General features: G+C 44.2%; 1 protein-coding gene across 1 annotated transcript; it reads right to left on the bottom strand.

Moving 5' to 3' along the window:
- Positions 1 to 6,047: 6,047 nt before the first annotated feature.
- On the bottom strand, positions 6,048 to 8,377 carry LOC308158243 (protein Spindly-like; the record flags this gene model as incomplete). The annotated part of the gene is given in 3 exon segments (XM_080531837.1): positions 6,048 to 6,886; positions 7,475 to 8,158; positions 8,161 to 8,377. Coding segments are annotated over 3 exon segments (1,740 nt in total).
- Positions 8,378 to 21,868: the final 13,491 nt, after the last annotated feature.

Here is a 21,868-nt window from a genome sequence, read left to right as displayed (position 1 = left end):
ACAACCCCTCCAAACACTTGGCTTAGCTGGCAGAGCACAAGACAGGGAAATCATCTAACACAAGAAGCCCCTGGGGCTTTCAGGAGAAAGGCGAGAGAGTGTGCTCCCTCTGCAAACCAATTAGCAAATGACTCCATGCACCCCGCTACTGAAAACAGAACAGGGGAGCATTCTGGGAAATGAGAACCGGTAACAGCTCTGTGTGCATCGTGATTGTGTTGTGAGGGAATGTGGTGGGGTAGAGGAATGTGAGTGTGTACATTTGTGTGTGTGTGTGCATATCATGTTTCTGGCACAGGATCAAACGGTCACAAAACCACGTGGCTCAGAAAACCCTATGTGTCACTTGCAATGTTGCTATCATGTAAGCAGCTAAATTGCTGTAATTTCCTCAGGCTAGAAAATTGGGTAATGGCCCATGTATAAACCACTACCCTTGTAACAGTTTATCAAGTTTACGCAACAGAGATAAGGACTCAAAATAAGTAAACCCGAGTATGTTGCAGTGTTTGCCAAATGTGATGGTCTAGACAGCTTGAACTTGACATAACGCAAGGACAGAAAAGGTTATCAATCAATTAATTCCAATGAGACGGCTATGGATTTGTCTGTGTTATAGGCTTACATTTGAACCCATTAAACCAGCAAACATTTATTGAAGGAATATAGTAGGTTTGGGAAATTAAACTTTGTTCTTTGTTCACTCACCAACAATGGACTTGCAGTGTTGAACATTAGCTGTTGTGTTTCTGCATGCATGCACGATTCGAAGATGCAGCCACCAGAGACAGAAGGGTGAACATCTCGTCCACTCCCCTAGAACACCCCTGGCAGTAACAACATGTAGTTGTTATGATATAAAGTGTGTTTTTTACCAGACCAGGACATTCCCTCATTCCCTGATCACTACCGATTAAACATAGGCATGGTTTTAGAAAGCTTGAATGGGGGCCAGATTTACACAATTGTATTTGCAGGGGGTGAGACATTTTCCACATGCATGTGATTATTCTTCCCAATAACAAGTAATTGTTCATTGTAAAATATGTGTATAAAGTACCTTTAATAAATACTAGATCCAATACCGAGCATCGGTCTGATATTGGCATAAAACGCTCTAATGTTGTAACGCAAACTGTCGTAAAAACGTGCCAAACATTTGCATTGTCAATTGATGCACAGATGAGATGACACACAAGTACAGTGACAACAACAATAACAACAACAACAACAACTATCCCAGTCCAAAGGCAGATGCCTGCCTGGGTAACTGCCTGCCTCCCAAGGTATCATTTCTGTCTTAATGTAACGGAAAAGGAATCTGATTTGAGACAGATGTAAAGGTACTGGTTATATCATACATGCTTCATTCAGGAAAAAAAAAAGATTCTTGTTGCTAGGCTACCACTTACAAGCTAGCTAGCACTGATTAGCAATTGTGCTAACACATCTTTTGTTAGCAATGTACAGCTACTCCCAGTTAGCAACAAATTAAGAAAGGGGGGTGTTGTACATTAACGCCAAATATAATAACTACCCAATAGTTTAAACAAGGATTAACTGACAACAAGGTAGGTTAGTCAGAATAATGTAAATCTTAGAATAGATCAAACAGTCTTTCCGACAGTCTTTCTATTCTTAAAGGATTCTGGTAAAATTAAACATAATATAATGTACACCCTTGAAAGGGTCAACTTGGAGGACACATATTACACAAAACAAAAACCTTGTGCAACCAACCTTAACTCCCTCTGAAGGTTGAGGTCAGACCATAACCACTATCAGTGGAGAACTGCAGCAGTGGACGAGCTTACACCTCTTTCAGGATATAGTTGCATCTGTAGGTAATCTATTTGGCAGTCAATACTCATAAACACATAGTACTCCGGAGTGTCTGTGTGTCTGTGCGCATGCATGCATGCGTGTTGCTTATTCCATACTAGAGCATCCCTTATATGAATGAATGGTCTTTATTGTCATTGCTATAGTACAGGTACCAAACAACGAAATTTAGGAGGGGTGGCTCCCCTGGTGTTAGGAAAGAAAAAAAAAAAAGAAAAAAAAAACACACAAGAAGGGAAGGAGCTGGTTTACATAAATAAAGGCTATGTACACTATCCACTATACTATACTGTACAGATAGACGACTAGGGTTGTCATATTGCACATAGTGTTATAGTGTCATAGTGTTATATATCAAGTGACATCAATCACACAGGACTGTTTAGTGATCGGATTGATGGATGGTGGTTTGTGTATATGTACATAGACAGAAGAATTAACATTTTAATAACTGGAAGATAATTGGTCTGATAATTGATCTGTTTTCCATGGTGGCTTACCCAGAAACATGTTTAACATTTCTTTCCTTTAAGTATCTCACTTACACAGATGATTCATATTACAATCCACCTCAACCCCAGTTACTTGTATTGGAAAAACTGAAAAAAGGAGGGCAGAGAGAGAGAGAGAGACAGAGAGAGAGAGAGAGACTAATGTTATTTTTAGACCTATGCTGCATGAGTCATTCAAACCAGTGCTCAAAATGAGACCAGATGCTTTAGCTTTGAGAGGCAAACAAGAAATAAGTGTTGTTGACACACATTCTGGTTAAATGATCAACTCTCACATCAACAAGTGATATATATATATATATATACTTTTTTAAATGTCAGAGTAAAGCTAGTGTGTTGGTAATGGCATTACACACAGCTCGTGGTAGAACAAGGTATCAAATCCATGAGAATAGGTTGCCCCATGAGCTGATCAGCTGATTGTTACGATGACAGGTCGACCAAATGTATGATTAACAACAAACATTTGTTTCATCTCATTTAATCTTTCATTTAATCATGACACATTTCATTTTCAGTATTTAAAGTGATGTACCCAATTGTTATATACTGTATAATGCAACTAAATTTGCCACAGTAAATTAACTCAAGGATCACACAAGGTGCACGGAGGTTCTACCTTGTAGGCTGTAACAACACCAAAGGGCATAGCCAATGGTCTGATTAAATCACGCTGTGGACTTCTTGTCACTCCAGGAAGTTCCAATTGCTTACCTGATTACCCATCAAATCACATTCTCTTCTGTTTGTGTCCGTGAAGGGGCAAACTGCCAGTTCTGTCAGGCTTCAAGAAGCCTTTTGCTCTATTCAGTCAAATTGTCTGCGTTCGATTCCAGAATAAGAATGCAGCTGCAGTTTTGGCCACTCATAAGAGAGCACATGGCCTTGAATGATTAAGAAGCCCTTTCAAAGCTCAGGCATTTTAACTCGGTTCCCTATCATTCTATTCTGAATCATCTCTTGAGTGCTTTGAGCCTTATCTTTGTTATACGCTGTCTCCACACTGCATTTTCCCTCACTGCTTCAGATGATATTTCAGTGGGGATGAGGTAATTGTATTTCTTACCCTCTGAAGTTTAACTGAAGAGGGAAATAGCTGGTTTGTTGAGAAGGAAATGATTTGTGCCGGTTCAATGTGTTATCCGTTATCCTTAGAAAAGGGGACTTTGGCTTTAACTTTGGGTGATCTATTTATTTGTCAATGCAAAATGTTATGTTTACACCTGCATGCAAAATAAACACATGTATGGTAAAGGTAATGCACAGCTCTGTACTGTGTGAAGTGACACAAAATGGCAGAGTGTGGCTTTGAATCCATTGTGCAATCCCAACTGTGATATCTCTTACGGACCCTTCCGGCTCCTTGTGTCCGTACAGCCTGTGGTCCTGGAGGACCAAGCCATAAAACAAGCCTTCACTGGTAAAATCAACATTCTAAAATGGGGCACAATACTAGTAACACGTGCAGTTCTTTGACAAAGAGCTACCCTTGCCACCCCCGTTTTTTGTGTACCCTGCTGTAGCTGTGCCAATTATGCCAGTGCCTCTCACTCCAGGTGATTATATTTGTAGGGTTGGGAGATATACAAATTTTAACCATTAGCAGATGCTTTTATCCAAAGTGACTTACAATTAGAGATAACAGGGACAGTCTCCCTGGAGAAACTTAGGGCTGAGTGCCTTACTGAAGGGCACACTAGTGATGGTGTTCCCAGGTGGGATTTGAACTCATGAACCTTCTGATCATTATTCCAACTCACTATCCCCTAGGCCACCATTACCCCACATGTCACAATATGACTAATATATCATGGTATATGATGAAACCATTCATTGCTGATTCATTGTGTGTGCAAAAATGTGAGTGTGAGTGTATGGCTGGTGTTGTTTTCACCAGATTTCACCACTAGATGTTACCATTCCACCACTTGGAATCCTAATTCGCGATCCACGTTCATCACTCTGATATTTGCGCAAATCTTGAGAACAATATCACAATATCAATAATGTTGAATATTGTCCCAATCCTAATTGGCAGTGTGAACCACAGGACTCAAACCCAAACATTGCCAACACATTACTCAGCCACTACCATTTCACTTAGACCAGCCAATGAATAATTCACAAGTTCATTAACCTGAGCAATTTGCCTACAGGCTTCCCTTCGAGTCTAATGCAAAAATAGCACTATTTGTTGAGCTGGCCCAGAATATATTTAACTTGCTTAACATTTAAATGTGGCTATTGATCTGTACAGGTCTTGTGGACCTGTTTTCTGTCTGTTTTCTTTGTGTATCTCCATTGATACTGTGCACATGATGTTTCACATGACGTTTCATGTTTGGTGTTTTGGGTACGTCAGCTTCTGGTATCTCACCACTACCCTATCTCTCAATCAATAATTTCTACGATACATACAATAATGGACCCAGAAAACGTAAATATGTTTCCACAAAGCACTGCATTAGCAACGACGCCTGTGTCAGGCAGCATTACTTTGAGTTGTTCTTTCTTGCTTTCTTATTATGCAGGAAACGATTAAAAGTAGCATTACAGATGTTCATTACATTACAGATGTCCGAAGCAAGACAACAGCAACATAAACAGCTACACAACACTACAAAGGAGAGGACATAAGTGGAGTGAGTAAGATGGTATATGTGAGTTGGATCAGTGAATTCATGCAGGTGTGTCCTTCCATCAGATGGTGTTTATATGCCTGTTTGAATGTGAAATAGAGGTTGTTGCTCTAATGTAATATGGAATCTCATTACAGATTTTAGTGAATGTCTACAAAATAATCCCTGTTTTTTTTAATTTTTATTCATGTGGTGTTTAAAAAAAAAAAGATATACTATATTACAAAGGTTTAAGTGTTGAAGACCCCACTCAATAGAACAAACAACTGTTTTAGGATCACTAAATACTTAGAAATTGTATTAATAATACTGTATCGTCTGCCGTCCTGCTTCGTAGGCTACTGGATAAATGATACATGACTTGTAAACAAACGTATTGTAACGATCCTGTATGAGGCCCGTTAACAGCTCCTCCAAGGGAGTTAACTCTCTTGGTGTTGTGGTTAGCGCGGCCGTCGGTTATGCGGGAGATCGGGGTTCGACTCCCGCATGGGGCGAGTTACACTACCAGTTCACGTTCGCTACACTGGTGTCAGAAGTGGGATGTAAGGGTGTGGTCCGGGTCTTGTGCATGCCCAGACGCTCACACATAGCAGCGAACACCCGCGACTCGAAGTTCCTCCCTTGATCGCTGTGGATGGTCTCTGCTGCTCCAAACCTGGCAAACATGCCCTCTACTAGAACATCTGCCACAGTCTCTGCCTCTTGGTTGGGCAACGCGTATGCCTCTGGCCATTTTGTAAAATAGTCCATGGCCACCAGGACAAAACGATTGCCCTTGTCCGTGCGGGGAAAGGGGCCCATGACATCCACTGCTACTCTCTCCATGGGAGCGCCCACCGCCAGCTGCTGGAGCAGCGCGTGGGACTGATCCGGAGGACCCTTGTGCGCAGCACAGAGGTCACAGCGGCGACAAAAGTCTTCAACATCCCTTTGGAACTGCCCCCAGTAAAACCCTTTATTAACATATACAAATAGAAACTCCACTCTATATTAAAATAATCTTATGCATAAGCATACAAAACAAAACAAAACATTTAAAAAATTGTATAGACTACTGCTGAGCACACTGATTTTCCATTGTTTTCTGCGAAGCAATGTGGATGACTTCTTGTGATTTCAGCTTCTTTTTCGTTTCATCTTTCATGTTCTCTTCTCCAACTTCCTCCATCACCCTCACTTCCTCAGTTTTGACAGCTGGGGGAGACCTGGGAGGGTTGGGAATAGTGGTTGGGGGCTCTTCGCTGATGCGGACACACTTGCTGTCTCTGGGCAAGACAGGGTTGGGCTCGGGGCTTTTAGGGGGCTGCAGAGGTGTAATAGCTGGCCTCGCCTCTGGGCAAGGGTGGGCATCTGCTTCAGTTTCCTTTTGCATTTGCTCCAACTCCAGGACCATGGGCTCTTCTTTCTTCAGCTCAGGGATGTCAACAGGCAAGTCTACCAGCCACTTTTCACGCTTGCGCTTCTGAATGCGTTTTTTGTTCATCTCATTGGGTTCGTATTTCATCTTCAGCTCTTCCAGGTTGACTTGCAGCTTGATATTGTCACTTTGGCTCTGCTTGTGGTTTCTTTCTGCACTAAAAAGCTTTCTCTCCAGCTCCAGCGCTCTTTGACTCTCGGAGAGACATTTCATCCTTTGCATGGACAACTCATCTCCCAATTGCTTTATTTCCTTTGCTTTGTTTGAAAGCTGCATTTTCAGAAGGTCAGTGTAGTAGGTCCCATCACTGTCTCCTTCCACGGGCTGTGCCGTTAACGTATTCTCCATCTCCTCCAGGCGACGCAGTTTGATCATGCGGGTCTGTATCTCACAGTTTTTGTCAGAGAGCATGGAATGCAGGCGCTCGAGTTGGGCAGGGTCTGCCCTGGAGCCTTGCAGCTGCATGAGTGTGGCTATCACAGCACAGAAGATCACCGGCGCCCCCCTCCCCTCTCTGGAAGAGCTGTACAACACACGCTGTCTCAGGAAGGCCTCCAAGATCTCCAGGGACCCGACCCACCCTGGGCACGTACACTTTATCAGGCTGCCCTCGAAAAGGAGGTACAGGACCCCGGCCGCTAAGACAAACAGACTGAAGAACTGCTTCTACCACAGGGCCGTCAAGGCCCTGAACACAGCCAAGGCCTAAGTTCTGGGCCCAGGACAGTCCGGACGGATTGTATGGCAGCTAGTGCTGAGGCACAAACATGTACATTTCAAGCCTGCAAACTGTGACACTTTAAAATAACGTGAAAAAATACTTTTGTGCAATATGACAACCCTAGTTGACTATCTGTGCAGTATAGTACAGTGGATTGTGTACATAGCCTTTATTGATGTAAACCAGCTCCTTACCTTCTTGTGATTTTATGCTTTTTCAAAAAAAAAAAAAAAATCCCTTTCCTAACACCAGGGGAGCCACCCCTCCTAAATTTCGTTGTTTGGTACCTGTACTGTAGCAATGACAAATAAAGTCCATTCCCATTCCATTCCATTCCATTCCATCTGAACCTTCATTCGATGCAGTTGCTGTTTGGAAAAGGCATGCTGCTTCTGAAGTGACTGGTGCTGCACCTTCATACTGATCAGCTGTCTCTCCATCATTGCTCGCTTGTCCTCAAGCTCTGCAAATAATGAATTGCCCTTGCTGTTCGGATCCTGCGCCTGTTGCAGCACCTGATCCAGTTGTATTTGGAGATCTAGATTGGCCTCCCGGGCTTTCTCCAAGGCGTTGAAGCAGGAGACTGCTTCTCTCTCACGCTCTTCCTTCTCCTCGGTGAGTCGCTCCAGTTGCCGTTGAAAGTTTTTATTGGTCAGCTCCAGTTGCTGCTCTTTGTACTGGGCCTCCTGCAGCTGTCGCTCCAAGTTAGCCTTAACAGACTCCAGCTCCATTCTCTCCACCTGCAGCTCCATCACCTCAGAGGACATGGTGTCATTAGCCCTCTCTGTCGCCATGCGCAGCTCCTCCATCTTATTACTCAGGGTCTCTGTCTGGAGCTCCAGCTTATGCCTCAGCTGCTTCTCGTTGAGCTGTACCTCTTCCAGATCAGCTCTCATCCTCTCCATCTGGTTCTTGCAGTCATTTAGCTCCAGAGTGTGGTTCCTCTCCAGCTGAGACTCCTGTTGCTCCAACTGCAGCTTCTGCTGGCTCTTGACGGTCTCGTGGTCTGAGCGCAGGCTGTCCGGCTCTTTAGCTCCACTTCACGCTGCAGAGAGTACTTCTCCTGCTCTAGAGCCTCCACGGTGTTCGTCATCTCGATCCGCTGCTCCTCCAGCTTGTTTTCTAAATCCAGCTGCCCGTCCAGCAACTTAAGGCCATATTGGGCTGCCTTCCCCATGTTCTCTTCTGCCTCTTTCAACCTGGACTGTAGTTGATGGACCTCATCATCTCTTGCAGTAGACATCTTTCACGGTTGTTCAAATTGAACCACCCTTCACTTTCCGTCCCACACACAAAAGCGAGAGAGGTTTGAATGGATTTGAATGGTTCGCCAACTCCACCACACTGGTGTCTGAAGTGGGATGGAAGGAAGGCCATCGGAGAGGCGTGTCCACGTGAGGGACTTGACATAGTGAAGCGTGAGGGCACGCTCTCCCGAACGGTGAGGATAGTGTAACGATCCTGTATGAGGCCCGTTAACAGCTCCTCCAAGGGAGTTAACTCTCTTGGTGTTGTGGTTAGCGCGGCCGTCGGTTATGCGGGAGATCGGGGTTCGACTCCCGCATGGGGCGAGTTACACTACCAGTTCACGTTCGCTACAGTATGTTTTAGGTCGTGTTTAAAAGCAAGGACTGTGTGATCGTCTAATTATGTGTAGTTATTAGGGGTGTACAGAGACGTCATTATCTGTATCTATCTGTTTAACCATCTAAATTATCTGTCTCTCTGGCTGTGTTCGAAATGGTATGCCATTTATATATAGCATACTGCATACTAGCATACTCAACGAGTATATACTACATACTGCATACTAAATTCATAATAAGTATGCCAATACCAGCCGACCATTTACACTGCAGTGTGCATACTGCATCCCAGAATGCATTTCGCACCGGCCGGTCTAGGAGCAGGGATTTTAAATCCTCCATTTTAAACCTCCATTGGCTAAAAGCTGTAATTTTGGTGTTAACATGTCATTTTATGAAGTTTTAATATGTTTTCAGGCGAGAAAGTAACCATATATATTCCAAAAATATGTCCAGTTTATCAAAACAACCCGTTTATATATCTGATCTGACGTTTTTACTTATGTTCGCTAGCTACGTTACCTTAGTTACCGCAGATACCCGTAGATACTACTTCGACAGAAACGTCGGAACTTAATAGCTAAACAAGTTGTAAAATGATTTGCTAGCTAAAGTAACTAGCTTACTATATTGTTGTCTTGGCAGTTGGTAAAAGGATTGGTAAAAGAACAGCTTCATCTGAAACTACAATACTGAGACCATGCATGACTGGGCTACGTGTGTGTGTGTGTGTGTGAGTGTGTGTGAAAGACACAAATAAACTTAGATTGTATGCATTTCAGGTGGCATCTTGGTACCCATGACAACCATGTAGATTCCCCCAAAAAATTGCTGTATGTAAATTTGCTGCATGTAGGCTATTCCCAGATTTGTTATGTCCGATTCATAACAAACCTGTCCAGCAGCCCCGTTCCCATGCCCTTTCCTCTTACCATCTGAAGACCAGATGGTACCATCTACTCAGCATCTCTCCAACTGCACATTACGGTGAAGGTGTGTAGCATAGTCACGCACACACATACGTAAATTGAAAAGAAACAAGGTAGTCGCCTTCAAAATAAAATCAATGCAGTTGTATTGCACGCATTGCGTACAGTTATTTGCATGTTAATTCTATTATTATGAAAATTATTATTTTTCTATTGACCTGACACGGGGCCGGCCAGGGACAGCCAAAGGGCCGCATGTGGCCCGGGGGCCGTACAATGCCCAGCTCTGCTCTAGAATGTCTTGATATTTGGTGGATTCCAGTCTTCCTTCCACCCACACAATATTGCCTGTGCCTCCAGCTGCTACACAACCCCAAAGCATAATGGATCCACCTCCATGCTTAACAATTGGCAAGGTGTTCTTCTCTACAAATGCTTCACCTTTTTTTTCTCCAAACATACCTTCTTTGGTTTTTTGCCAAAAAGTTAACTTTTGGTTTGTTAGTTCAAAGGTTTCTCAAGGTTTTCTTTTGTATGTTTCAGACACTTAATTTTGTGTTGAGATCGTAGGAAAGGCTTCTTTCTGGCAACTCTGCCATGTAGGTCTTTGTTGTTTAAGGTAAGCTGTATTGTTGTCCTGTGAACAACGAGACCGGTGTCTGCTACTCTTTTTTGCAGGTCTTTTGTGTGGGTTCTTCTGAGCATTTCTCACTAGATCTCGGGCCATATTTTCTGAAATGTCATCAATTGTTCCATTTATTTTCCATTTTCTGATGATGAAACAGTGGAAATGGGTAGTTTGAAACGTTGCGAGAATTTTTGATAGCCTTCTCCTTGATGTTGGAATTGAACTATCTTGATTCTGACAACCTTGGACAACTGTTTAGAGGAACCCATGGTTTTTAACACCAGACACAACAGCCACCGCAGTCTGATACTTTAGAAGGCATGGAGTTACAGAATATATAGTTCAACCCTGGAATTATATTCACCTGACTCATTGAAGCCCTAACAAGTAAATTACCTTGGTCTGGGCCTTAGTAATCATCTTCTCAAAAGGTAACAAAGGGTTCCCAAACTTTTTCACAGGGCCTGTTTCCTTTTTTATAATTTAAAAACTCTTAAACATGAACATAAAACGATTAATTCTAAGGTAATTTGTCACCTTGACCAATGCAGTTTCTGTGCTGTGGTATGAGCTGAAGCCTGACTGGAATGGGTCATAGCTATCATTTGAGACTAGGAATTTGTGGAAGTTACGTGAACACAACTTTTCCCAGAATGTTGCTTAAAAAAGAAAGATTGGATATTGGTCTACAATTTCCAGGGTCATCTAGGTCACTTTTCTTCAGGGTGGGTCTAACCTGGGCAGTTTTAAGTGCTGATGGAAAAATGCCTCTAAGTAGGGAGCGATTTAGAATGGCTATTATGTCCTCTGATACAGAGTTGAAAATGTCCTTGAACAATGTGGTGGGAATAGGGTCAAGGGGACATGTAGATGGTCTGAGCTGTGACACCACTTTGCATTTTGGTATCCACCACTGTAAACAAACTCATAGTCATGTTATGTGGTGGCGGATGTTCAGTGCAAAACATATTCGGTCTTGCCTGAATAATACACATTCAGATTTTTGTTATCTTATCCCTGAAGTGGGCTGAGAATTCCTCGCATTTGGTGGCAGAGGCTGTACTGTCTAGTGTTTTAGAAGCAGGATATGATGACCTGCTACAGACCAGAAGATGCCAGCTGTGAAGTGAACATGTAAGGTACGGGTTAAGGTATTTCAAAGCCAAATAAACATAAGTGAAAACCATACATAACTAACATGAACTGGTATCCTCACAAATCATTAATTATTAATGAATTAATGATACAACAATCAACAAAGATCACTAACTACAACAGCAGTCTTCAAAAACAATGACTTGATATACTGGTAAACATTAGAGATATAAGCCATAGCCTACATATTGTATCATTAACATTAACTAACATCCTTATATATCGATGGCCGAAACACAAAACCTCCTATCTGCAAAATCCAAATTTTTTCCACATACAGACCTATCATGTGCAGCCTTCCTTATTGTCATAATTTAAAGTGAAAACCAAAAATCAGAGCATTTTGCAGATAGGAGGTTTTGCGTTTCGGCCATTGATATGTCACGTAACTATGCATTTATTCATATGCACTGTCATTTGGGATGTATAAATCTATTTCAGACCACTCAGATGTTGATAACTACTGCATGAATTACCTTACAAATGGTATTTAAAGTGCCAGATTTGGTCCAATCTGGTCCAATCCTTTGGGATGAACACATCCATTTCAGAAGGGCTTCCCACATATCATCATTCAAGAGTCATTAAGTATATTATTTTGATATAAAACACCAATTGGCCCCCAGCACAGCACATAGTAAGTTCAAGAAGATGATGTCACATTTAATGTAGGTTCTTTACACAATTGTTGACTTGATTATTTGTAAATAGTGTGCAAATATTCACTATTATACCATTACTTATAAAAAGTGGCCTGCCCAGTGTGGAATACATAGATATAATAGATTATGTGGCACACATAAGACAGGAGTTTTTTAACTACTAGGTCCTTCAGTATGAATCAGTAGTCTGGGGTTGGTCAGGTCCTGCTAACATCCATCTCTGGAAAGCAATGGGAATCTCTGTTAGACCAATGGCTCCCACTGTACCAGTTCATCAGCTCAATCTGGTTCATGGGCTTGATCAAGTGGCATGCATACGAACTTCAGGTTTTTGGGAGAACCCAGTAGAAAATTCCTGTCCAGCATTTTCCTTTCAAATAATATTTTTTTATTGTTGTATTGAGCTGGTTCAACTTGTCCTCTCAAAAGGCTCTGTACCCTGATGATGTATACTGACGGAGCTGCCATTGTACACTCAACCAACCAAGTGTCCACATTTGTCGAACATAGCAGTAGTGTATTCATGCCTTGGCTAGAGCACAAGTTGAAAGAGCTGTCAGAGAGCCCCTTGACAGCACAAACTGGTCTATTGTGATATACGTCTCCTTCCTGACTTTATAGTTTTTGTTTTACATCTTGTGTGCTTGTTAGTGCTCTAGCCACACAGAAAGACACTGCTGCCATATTAACCAAAGGTGGAAACTTGGTGGGTAGGCATGTACAATGTCAGCCCTGTCAGTGATTTAAGCATGAAAAGAGGATAGCACGGATGGGTACTCTATGCTGCCCAAGCTGCCTTTACCATAAAATTGTGATTTGGTATCACAGCCTGTGAATGCGTGGAATCTTAGTACAGTAAGCTTGTCTCTTTTGCCTCTCAACTTTTTCAGAAATCGTATTGACAAGACTGATCTCCTATAGTTCTTTCCCATACCAAAAGCAACCCACTTGTCCATATTGTACTGTAGTGTGGGGTTTGCAATGGAGAATAGACAATGACTTAAAAACGGAATATCTGTATTCAAGCCAATAACACCAACATCCTGTATGTACAGTTACATGTAATACATGGTGTTACGTCCGTAGTGTGTTTGTGTGTGTGTTCTGTTGGTTTCCTGTTTCTCCCAGGTGATTGTCCTTCCTCCCTGCCTATTGCAATGGTGACGGCCTGATTGGGCACACCTGTGCTCAATCCTCAATCAAAGGTTGAGGGAGGATAAAAGCCTGGGAGAGACACTCAGTTGGTGGCCAGTGGCCATTCCACAACTTGTGTGTGTGGTTAAAACTTTAAGTCTGTTACTATAGTCTGCTACTGTGTGTTCAGCTGTAGTATCGTTCTGTGTGTTTGTTTCTAGTTAGCGCAAGCTACCACCATAGTGTGCTACGGTGTGTTGCGTGCTTGCTAGCTTAAGCTACTGGTATAGTCATTGTGTTGATCAGGGGCGGATTTAGGATTGTAGGAGATCCGGGGCTTAGCCCAGAGGGATAATATAATGTGCGCCGGAAAAATTTGCCTTCAACCTTCAACTTACCACCACCTTAAAGCGGACAAAAGAGACTGGAGAACACATATACATTCACACCCTTTAATGAAGCAAACTAATTGTGGTGGTTCTGGGCACAGAGGGAGGTCAGCACACGTAGCTCCCCCTGCAGGCCAGAACGCGCCATGTCCCCCACACTAATGCCTTAACTCACTCAAATACAGTCAGCAGCTGGTTGAAGTGATTTCAGATCCTGCGGCATTGTGGGAAGTCGCGCAGCGTATGGTGGCAATGTTGTGCAACGCTGCACAGGCTACTGTGATGTCACCGGCCCTGTCGGGGAGGAACCCTGAGGCTTTTCAGGCGCTGAAAACCTTCGGTTGCCCAAAGCACATTGACATTCCTGCCCTGGTTTTGGGTCTGGGCACGGTTGAAGGCCCTCCCTGCCTGTGCGTTACATCTTAGGATAGATTTGAGTCATGTTCTGTATACATACATACTACCATAAGGGCATACTTAATGTGGTTACTCCATGTTTACTAGCTGTAACATTAACGTTACATCATTATTTTTCACTTGTTACTCAGTCAACCAGAGTGCAGATATCAAAGACTATCAGCCTGTTATTCACTTTATTTGTATAAGTATTATCCTTTGTTTGATTTCTTACCATGTACCGTAACAGTACCTTGCTATTTTTCATTTTCATTATAACATAACGTTATGTTATGATAGCCAGCTAGCATTAGCAAACCGGAAAAGTAGTGTCAGTGGGTCAGTCACCTTTCTAATAAGATTCACAAACCTGAAACATCATCCATGTCATCACTGCTGGTGACGTCATTGTTGTCAGCTGCTGATACGACTGCTGCAACAGTTCTTGGCGCTTGTTTTTTTTGAAAAAAACTTTCGGATATCCATCCTTACAATTTTGTCAGGCACTGATTGAGAGGCACTGATTGAGATCACTTCTTCTTCAGGGCAGGGCAGGCTACGCAGTATGCAGGCTAATGTCGCGCAGCTGCTGCCTCTCTGTTGGACTCCGGTACTGCACGTTACTCACAAGTTTTTTTTTTTTTTTTGAAAGTAAAACATTCGGGGCTTTTCAGAAAACATCCGGGGCTTGAGCCCAAGTAGCCACCCCCTAGCGCCGCCCCTGGACTGCACCTTCTACCATAACCTTCTACCATAACCTTCATAACCTTCTACCATAACCTTCTATCACATCTGTAACTGTAGAGTCCATATGTACTGGCCAATTACCAGGATCATCATACATGACATATCTGACACCGGAGGCTCGTCTTGCGTTCCATCACCTGTGGCAGCGTCCATGTCACTCTCAGCCCTGCTGCTGCTGCTCTGAGTAGCTCCATCTTCCGGTTAAAGTGCCTGAAAAGCCTCAGGGTCACCCCCGACAGGGCCTGTGACATCACTGTAGCCTGTGCAGTCTTGCACAACATTGCAGTCATACGCCGTGAGAGACTTCCCCCAATGTTGCCGGAGGAGCAATGGGAAGATGTCGCACTAGGCTTCCATGGATGGAAGAACTATGCGGGACCATTATAAAGACAGCTATTTCAGTTAATGTATTGTATTAATGGTCACCTTTGTTTGAGTTCCCCCTTTTATTTAAAAACTTAGCATTGAAGACAAAAAAGCATGTCAACGTTTTTTTTTTTTTTTTTTTTTTTTTTTTACAACTTCTGTTGTCTCTGTGAAGACAAAAAAAAAGAAACATTACATTTCAGTGCAGACCATGACCTTCTGCTTCTGCTGTTTAAATGTTTTCTTACTTGCTTCTCCACCTGGCCTTCCAGTAACTCAATTTCCAGTTTGAGCTTCTTGCTGCGCAGTCTGAATTGCTCCCTGCGCATTCCCTGTAGTTGGACCTCTCCATCAAGATATTTCGAATACAGGGAACGGACGGACTGAAAGGGAAATTGTGTCAGAGTAGCAGACCCTAGATGTAATAGCATAGCAATATGAGTAGTTACTTACTTCAGTACTTGGTGTTAGGCTTGTGCTTGGTTGGTCCTGCAAAAAAGTTGTTGGGTTTTACATAATTTAAAGAATGCAGACACATCCAAAACTTTCCACATTAAATGGTTTTACCTCTGCCACTTCAGTGAAAGCGGAAATGGTGTCCTCCTCCAGCTCCCTAGACGTGCTGGGGTCATCTCCCTGCAAATACAAAACACTGCAGTTAAAGCAAAAGAATGAATTTGCATAAGATGCATGGTATTTTTGCTAAGCAAGGACGACTCACACATAGGTCAGGGTCTAGGTCTTGAGGAGGATCGATAAGTGTCATGATGTTTCTCTTCACTGAAAGATAAAGACTCATTAGTTTTTGCCATTGAGAGACTGATCTGTTGAGGAAGAGTAGTAGATAATACCTTGCACATATTGAGAAACGTTGCCTTGGGGAGGGACGTCTGATGAGGTCCCCCCCTCTATTCCCTCAACCGTAGGTCGGCCCCGGTTCTGCCCGAGGACTCGCTCCTCCGCAGAGGTGAGGTCCTGCGGTGGAGGTCCCCCACCAGTGGCAGCGGCGTCAGCCAGTTTTTTGGTCGCTAAAAAGGGACATATTTCCAGATCAACAACTACTTGACCAAGGACATTTCACATTTCATTATAGGCTACTTACCACTCTGGAAAATATTTTTATATTTTATTTTGACCTGCTGCCAGGTGCGAACCTCACCACTGGGATGGCTCCTGTTGAGATGTAACAGAATAATTAATATAAGCCAAGGGTTACTACATTTCACATTTACATGACATGTTTGCCATTAGCAGAAGCCTTCATCCAAAGTGACACATACATAAGTGAATCATCTATCCATCAGTAATCATGAGAAGAAGTAATCTATGCCAAGACAGTCTATGGTCATTGGCAGTTACAATGCTAGAAGAACATCATTACTAGGTGAGAAAGGCTTCAAACACCTCACCCATTTAGAGTAATTGAGAGTAAATGCATTGTAGTTATGTCAGTTGTGGTAAGTGCGTCTACACCATCATTTTAAACAGACATCTGATATTATTATATTATATTATATATTATTGAGACTGATAAGATCACAGTAGTGAATGTTCATTTATTACAAGATGATAATAAAACAATAGGTAAGCTATATCACTTACGCATTTAACCCGTCCGCAATTCTTTGCCACGCCATCTCCCTGGCTTTATTCACTACGGCAGTGCTGCCTTTGCGCGTGATGACTGGCCTTTCCTCGTCATATAGCTCAACCAATAAAAGTTGCTCTGCCCTACTGAAAGAGCCGGCACGAGGGCTTTTTTCGTTTTTTTTTGCCATTGTATCGTCTTCAGTGTAAATACAGAGTTCAAGTTTAAACAACTCCTAAAGGGGTTAAGGTTAGGGTTAGGGTTAGGGTTTGGGTAACCTTTGTGAGTGGCAGGACTAGGGTTCAACTTGGTCAAAATATCCCTCAGATGGAAAATGTTGGACCCCGGGAAACTGTCAACTTGGATCAGTGGATAGTTGAAGGGGGGGATTCTATTGAGATTCGAATCCCCCACTATCACCACTGTTTTTTTTATCTCAAGTTCCCACACCACACTTTTTTGGTATGCACTGCGGTGACAGAGCGGTCTGTCCAAGTTGAATGGAACCTCCTCCTGCTCCGACCCCGAACTGGACAAGAGGCCGGACCCCTGACTGGCCGACACCCCAGAAGCCCCCAACATCTGGGAGTCCGACAGCAACACTGCCACATTGGTGAGGTTCCCCCTCACCTCCCCCCCCTCCGCTCAGGTGAATCCCCCTCTGATTCCTCAGAGGCCCCCAGGTCGAAATTAAGGACCCAATCCTCCCTGACTCCTTCCTCCTCCACTGTGTCACCCCTCAGGACCTGAGCCACATGGACCCGCACTCCGGTGGGTCCTGTCGGTCCAGGTGGAGTTTGGGCTCGGCCAGATCCCAGGTACGGGCCCAAGTTAGGGTCAGGTGTGAGGCCGAGAGAAGGGTTAAGGTCAGGGTTAGGGTTAGGCCCAAGCTTAGGGTTAAGGTTAGGCTCAGGGTTAAGGTTAGGGTTAAGGTTAGGGTCAGGGTTAGGGTAAGGCCCAGGCTTAGGGGGTGGACCTCTCCATCAAGATATTTCGAATACAGGGAACGGACGGACTGAAAGGGAAATTGTGTCAGAGTAGCAGACCCTAGATGTAATAGCATAGCAATATGAGTAGTTACTTACTTCAGTACTTGGTGTTAGGCTTGTGCTTGGTTGGTCCTGCAAAAAAGTTGTTGGGTTTTACATAATTTAAAGAATGCAGACACATCCAAAACTTTCCACATTAAATGGTTTTACCTCTGCCACTTCAGTGAAAGCGGAAATGGTGTCCTCCTCCAGCTCCCTAGACGTGCTGGGGTCATCTCCCTGCAAATACAAAACACTGCAGTTAAAGCAAAAGAATGAATTTGCATAAGATGCATGGTATTTTTGCTAAGCAAGGACGACTCACACATAGGTCGGGGTCTAGGTCTTGAGGAGGATCGATAAGTGTCATGATGTTTCTCTTCACTGAAAGATAAAGACTCATTAGTTTTTGCCATTGAGAGACTGATCTGTTGAGGAAGAGTAGTAGATAATACCTTGCACATATTGAGAAACGTTGCCTTGGGGAGGGACGTCTGATGAGGTCCCCCCCTCTATTCCCTCAACCGTAGGTCGGCCCCGGTTCTGCCCGAGGACTCGCTCCTCCGCAGAGGTGAGGTCCTGCGGTGGAGGTCCCCCACCAGTGGCAGCGGCGTCAGCCAGTTTTTGGGTCGCTAAAAAGGGACATATTTCCAGATCAACAACTACTTGACCAAGGACATTTCACATTTCATTATAGGCTACTTACCACTCTGGAAAAATATTTTTATATTTTATTTTGACCTGCTGCCAGGTGCGAACCTCACCACTGGGATGGCTCCTGTTGAGATGTAACAGAATAATTAATATAAGCCAAGGGTTACTACATTTCACATTTACATGACATGTTTGCCATTAGCAGACGCCTTCATCCAAAGTGACACATACATAAGTGAATCATCTATCCATCAGTAATCATGAGAAGAAGTAATCTATGCCAAGCCAGTCTATGGTCATTGGCAGTTACAATGCTAGAAGAACATCATTACTAGGTGAGAAAGGCTTCAAACACCTCACCCATTTAGAGTAATTGAGAGTAAATGCATTGTAGTTATTTCAGTTGTGGTAAGTGCGTCTACACCATCATTTTAAACAGACATCTGATATTATTATATTATATTATATATTATTGAGACTGATAAGATCACAGTAGTGAATGTTCATTTATTACAAGATTACAATAAAACAATAGGTAAGCTATATCACTTACGCATTTAACCCGTCCGCAATTCTTTGCCACGCCATCTCCCTGGCTTTATTCACTACGGCAGTGCTGCCTTTGCGCGTGATGACTGGCCTTTCCTCGTCATATAGCTCAACCAATAAAAGTTGCTCTGCCCTACTGAAAGAGCCGGCACGAGGGCTTTCTTCGTTTTTTTTTGCCATTGTATCGTCATTTCGACTATCGGCTCTTCTGGGCTTTTTATATCTTCGGCCACGCGCCCATATCGAAGATTTGTAAGCCTGTCTTCTGTGAACACTGATTACACAAGGCTGATCCTCGTTCAAGGAATCACCTGAGGCTTGAATTCCAATCTCGAGTTGCCTGAGCGCCGCATTTATTTATATCGCCGCTATACTAAGCCACCTTTAGTGGAATGATTGGTTGGCGAAAAACATGTTTATTGACTGGGCAACACAGTGTAAATACAGAGTTCAAGTTTAAACAACTCCTAAAGGGGTTAAGGTTAGGGTTAGGGTTTGGGTAACCTTTGTGAGTGGCAGGACTAGGGTTCAACTTGGTCAAAATATCCCTCAGATGGAAAATGTTGGACCCCGGGAAACTGTCAACTTGGATCAGTGGATAGTTGAAGGGGGGTTTTCTATTGAGATTCGAATCCCCCACTATCACCACTGGTTTTTTAATCTCAAGTTCCCACACCACACTTTTTTGGTATGCACTGCGGTGACAGAGCCGTCTGTCCAAGTTGAATGGAACCTCCACCTCCTCCTGCTCCGACCCCGAACTGGACAAGAGGCCGGACCCCTGACTGGCCGACACCCCAGAAGCCCCCAACATCTGGGAGTCCGACAGCAACACTGCCACATTGGTGAGGTTCCCCCTCACCTCCCCCCCCTCCGCTCAGGTGAATCCCCCTCTGATTCCTCAGAGGCCCCCAGGTCGAAATTAAGGACCCAATCCTCCCTGACTCCTTCCTCCTCCACTGTGTCACCCCTCAGGACCTGAGCCACATGGTCCCGCACTCCGGTGGGTCCTGTCGGTCCAGGTGGAGTTTGGGCTCGGCCAGATCCCAGGTACGGGCCCAAGTTAGGGTCAGGTGTGAGGCCGAGAGAAGGGTTAAGGTCAGGGTTAGGGTTAGGCCCAAGCTTAGGGTTAAGGTTAGGCTCAGGGTTAAGGTTAGGGTTAAGGTTAGGGTTAGGGTTAGGCCTAGGGTTGGGCCTAAGGTTAAGGTTAGGGTTCAGAATCAGAATCAGAAGACTTTTATTGCCATGACATGTAAACATGTTAGGAATTTGGTTTGGTACCATGGAGCACGGTTTACAGCAGGACAGGTGCAGCGGCATTTAGGATGGCTGTGGGGAAACAGCTGTTTGTAAATCGGGCCTTCACAGTATTTAGGGACCGCACCCTCCTGCCTGAGGGGAGCGGGGCAAAGAGACCGTGTCCTGGGTGTGCGGGGTCAGCCATGATCTTCCTGGCCCTCCCCAAAGCCTTACTTTTAAACAGGGCCTCAAGGGGGGGCAAAGGGCAGCCAATCACCCTCTCCGCCGAGCGTATCACCTGCTGCAGCTTGGCCTTGTCCTTGGCCGCTGCAGCGGGGAACCAGATGATGATGGCGGAGGTGACGATGGACTCAATGATGGCCGTGTAGAAGTTCTCCAGCGTGGTCTTAGGAAGGTGGAATTTCCTGAGCTGCCTCAGGAAAAACAGTCTCTTCTGGGCCTTTTTTGTGAGGGCGTTGATGTGGGGCCCCCACTTCAAGTCCCGAGAGACTGTCACCCCAAGGAAGCGGCATGACTCCACTGTGGTGACTGGAGTGCCTCCCAGTATGATTGGAGTGGGAGGGGGTGGGTTCCTCCTGAAGTCCACTATCAGCTCCACTGTCTTAAGAGCATTTAGCTCTAGGTTGTTCCGGGTGCACCAGGAGACCACCAAGTCAATCTCGCTCCTGGCTTAGGGTTAGGCTTAGGGCCAGGGTTCGGGCCAGGCCTAGGGTTAGGGTCAGGCCTAGGGTAAGGGTTATGGTCCGAGATCAGGTTAGGGCCAGAATCATAATGGGGGTTGAGGTTAAGATTAGGGTCAGGATTGAGGTTAGGGTCAGGGCCGAGGCCAGGGTCAGGGCCCAGGTTGGGCCGCAACAGCTCCGGCCACTCCACAGGGTCCAGCCGAGCCTCTCTGCCCTCTCCCTGCACAGTGGGCTCATGATCGCTCCCCACGAGCGATGTTAGAGTTGCAATAGACAGGCTTGTTAGCCTATGTTTGTATCTCGCCTTGCCATATGCAATGGCTTTATCTAGTGCAACCTGCTCAAATCAGGAGACCCTGAAGTCCCGATGCCAAAACCGAGTCATAATGCTCTTTAAGGATTTGCAGGTTATTCTGCATCCACAAATCCGTATTGAGCTTTACTTTTCTTAATGTTTCTGGGTTTGGTGATGATGGTTTAATGAATTGTGTACGTTTTTGTACTTGCTTCATCATTCCCACCGGGAATCTTTCTGACCTTTCTGCCCTTTCCACCACCTCAGCATGGTGTACTGCCTGGAGTAGTTTTAAATACCTTTTCTCCAGTCTAATCACAGGCCCCTCTGGCCCTCCACCAAGACCCGACCGCACCGCCCCAACACCAGAGCCATCCGGCCTCATGCTTTCCCAATAGGGGAAATAGACTAAAGCCGTTGTTGATAGTCAAACTGAGTTAAGTCAACACTAATCACAACTAATGACAAGAAAAACCAAAAGAAGTGCTTGAAAATAAACAAATTAAGTGCTTTTAAACTAAGAATTAAGGGAAGGGGAGACAAACCAAACGCAGGACAATAAAAGTTCCTAATGACACATACTCTATTTCTCCCAGCTAAATTGGTCAGTAAAAAATGTTCGGGGGTCTGATCAACAAAACCCTTAACTGGTTCTCAATACTATTTTTCCAGGTTATTCCTGTGA

Source organism: Nansenia antarctica, assembly GCF_963989245.1.
Source record: "Nansenia antarctica genome assembly, chromosome: 5".
NCBI lineage: Eukaryota > Metazoa > Chordata > Actinopteri > Argentiniformes > Microstomatidae > Nansenia > Nansenia antarctica.
Note: the sequence above shows the minus strand (reverse complement) of the source record. Positions and strands in the feature narration are given on the sequence as shown.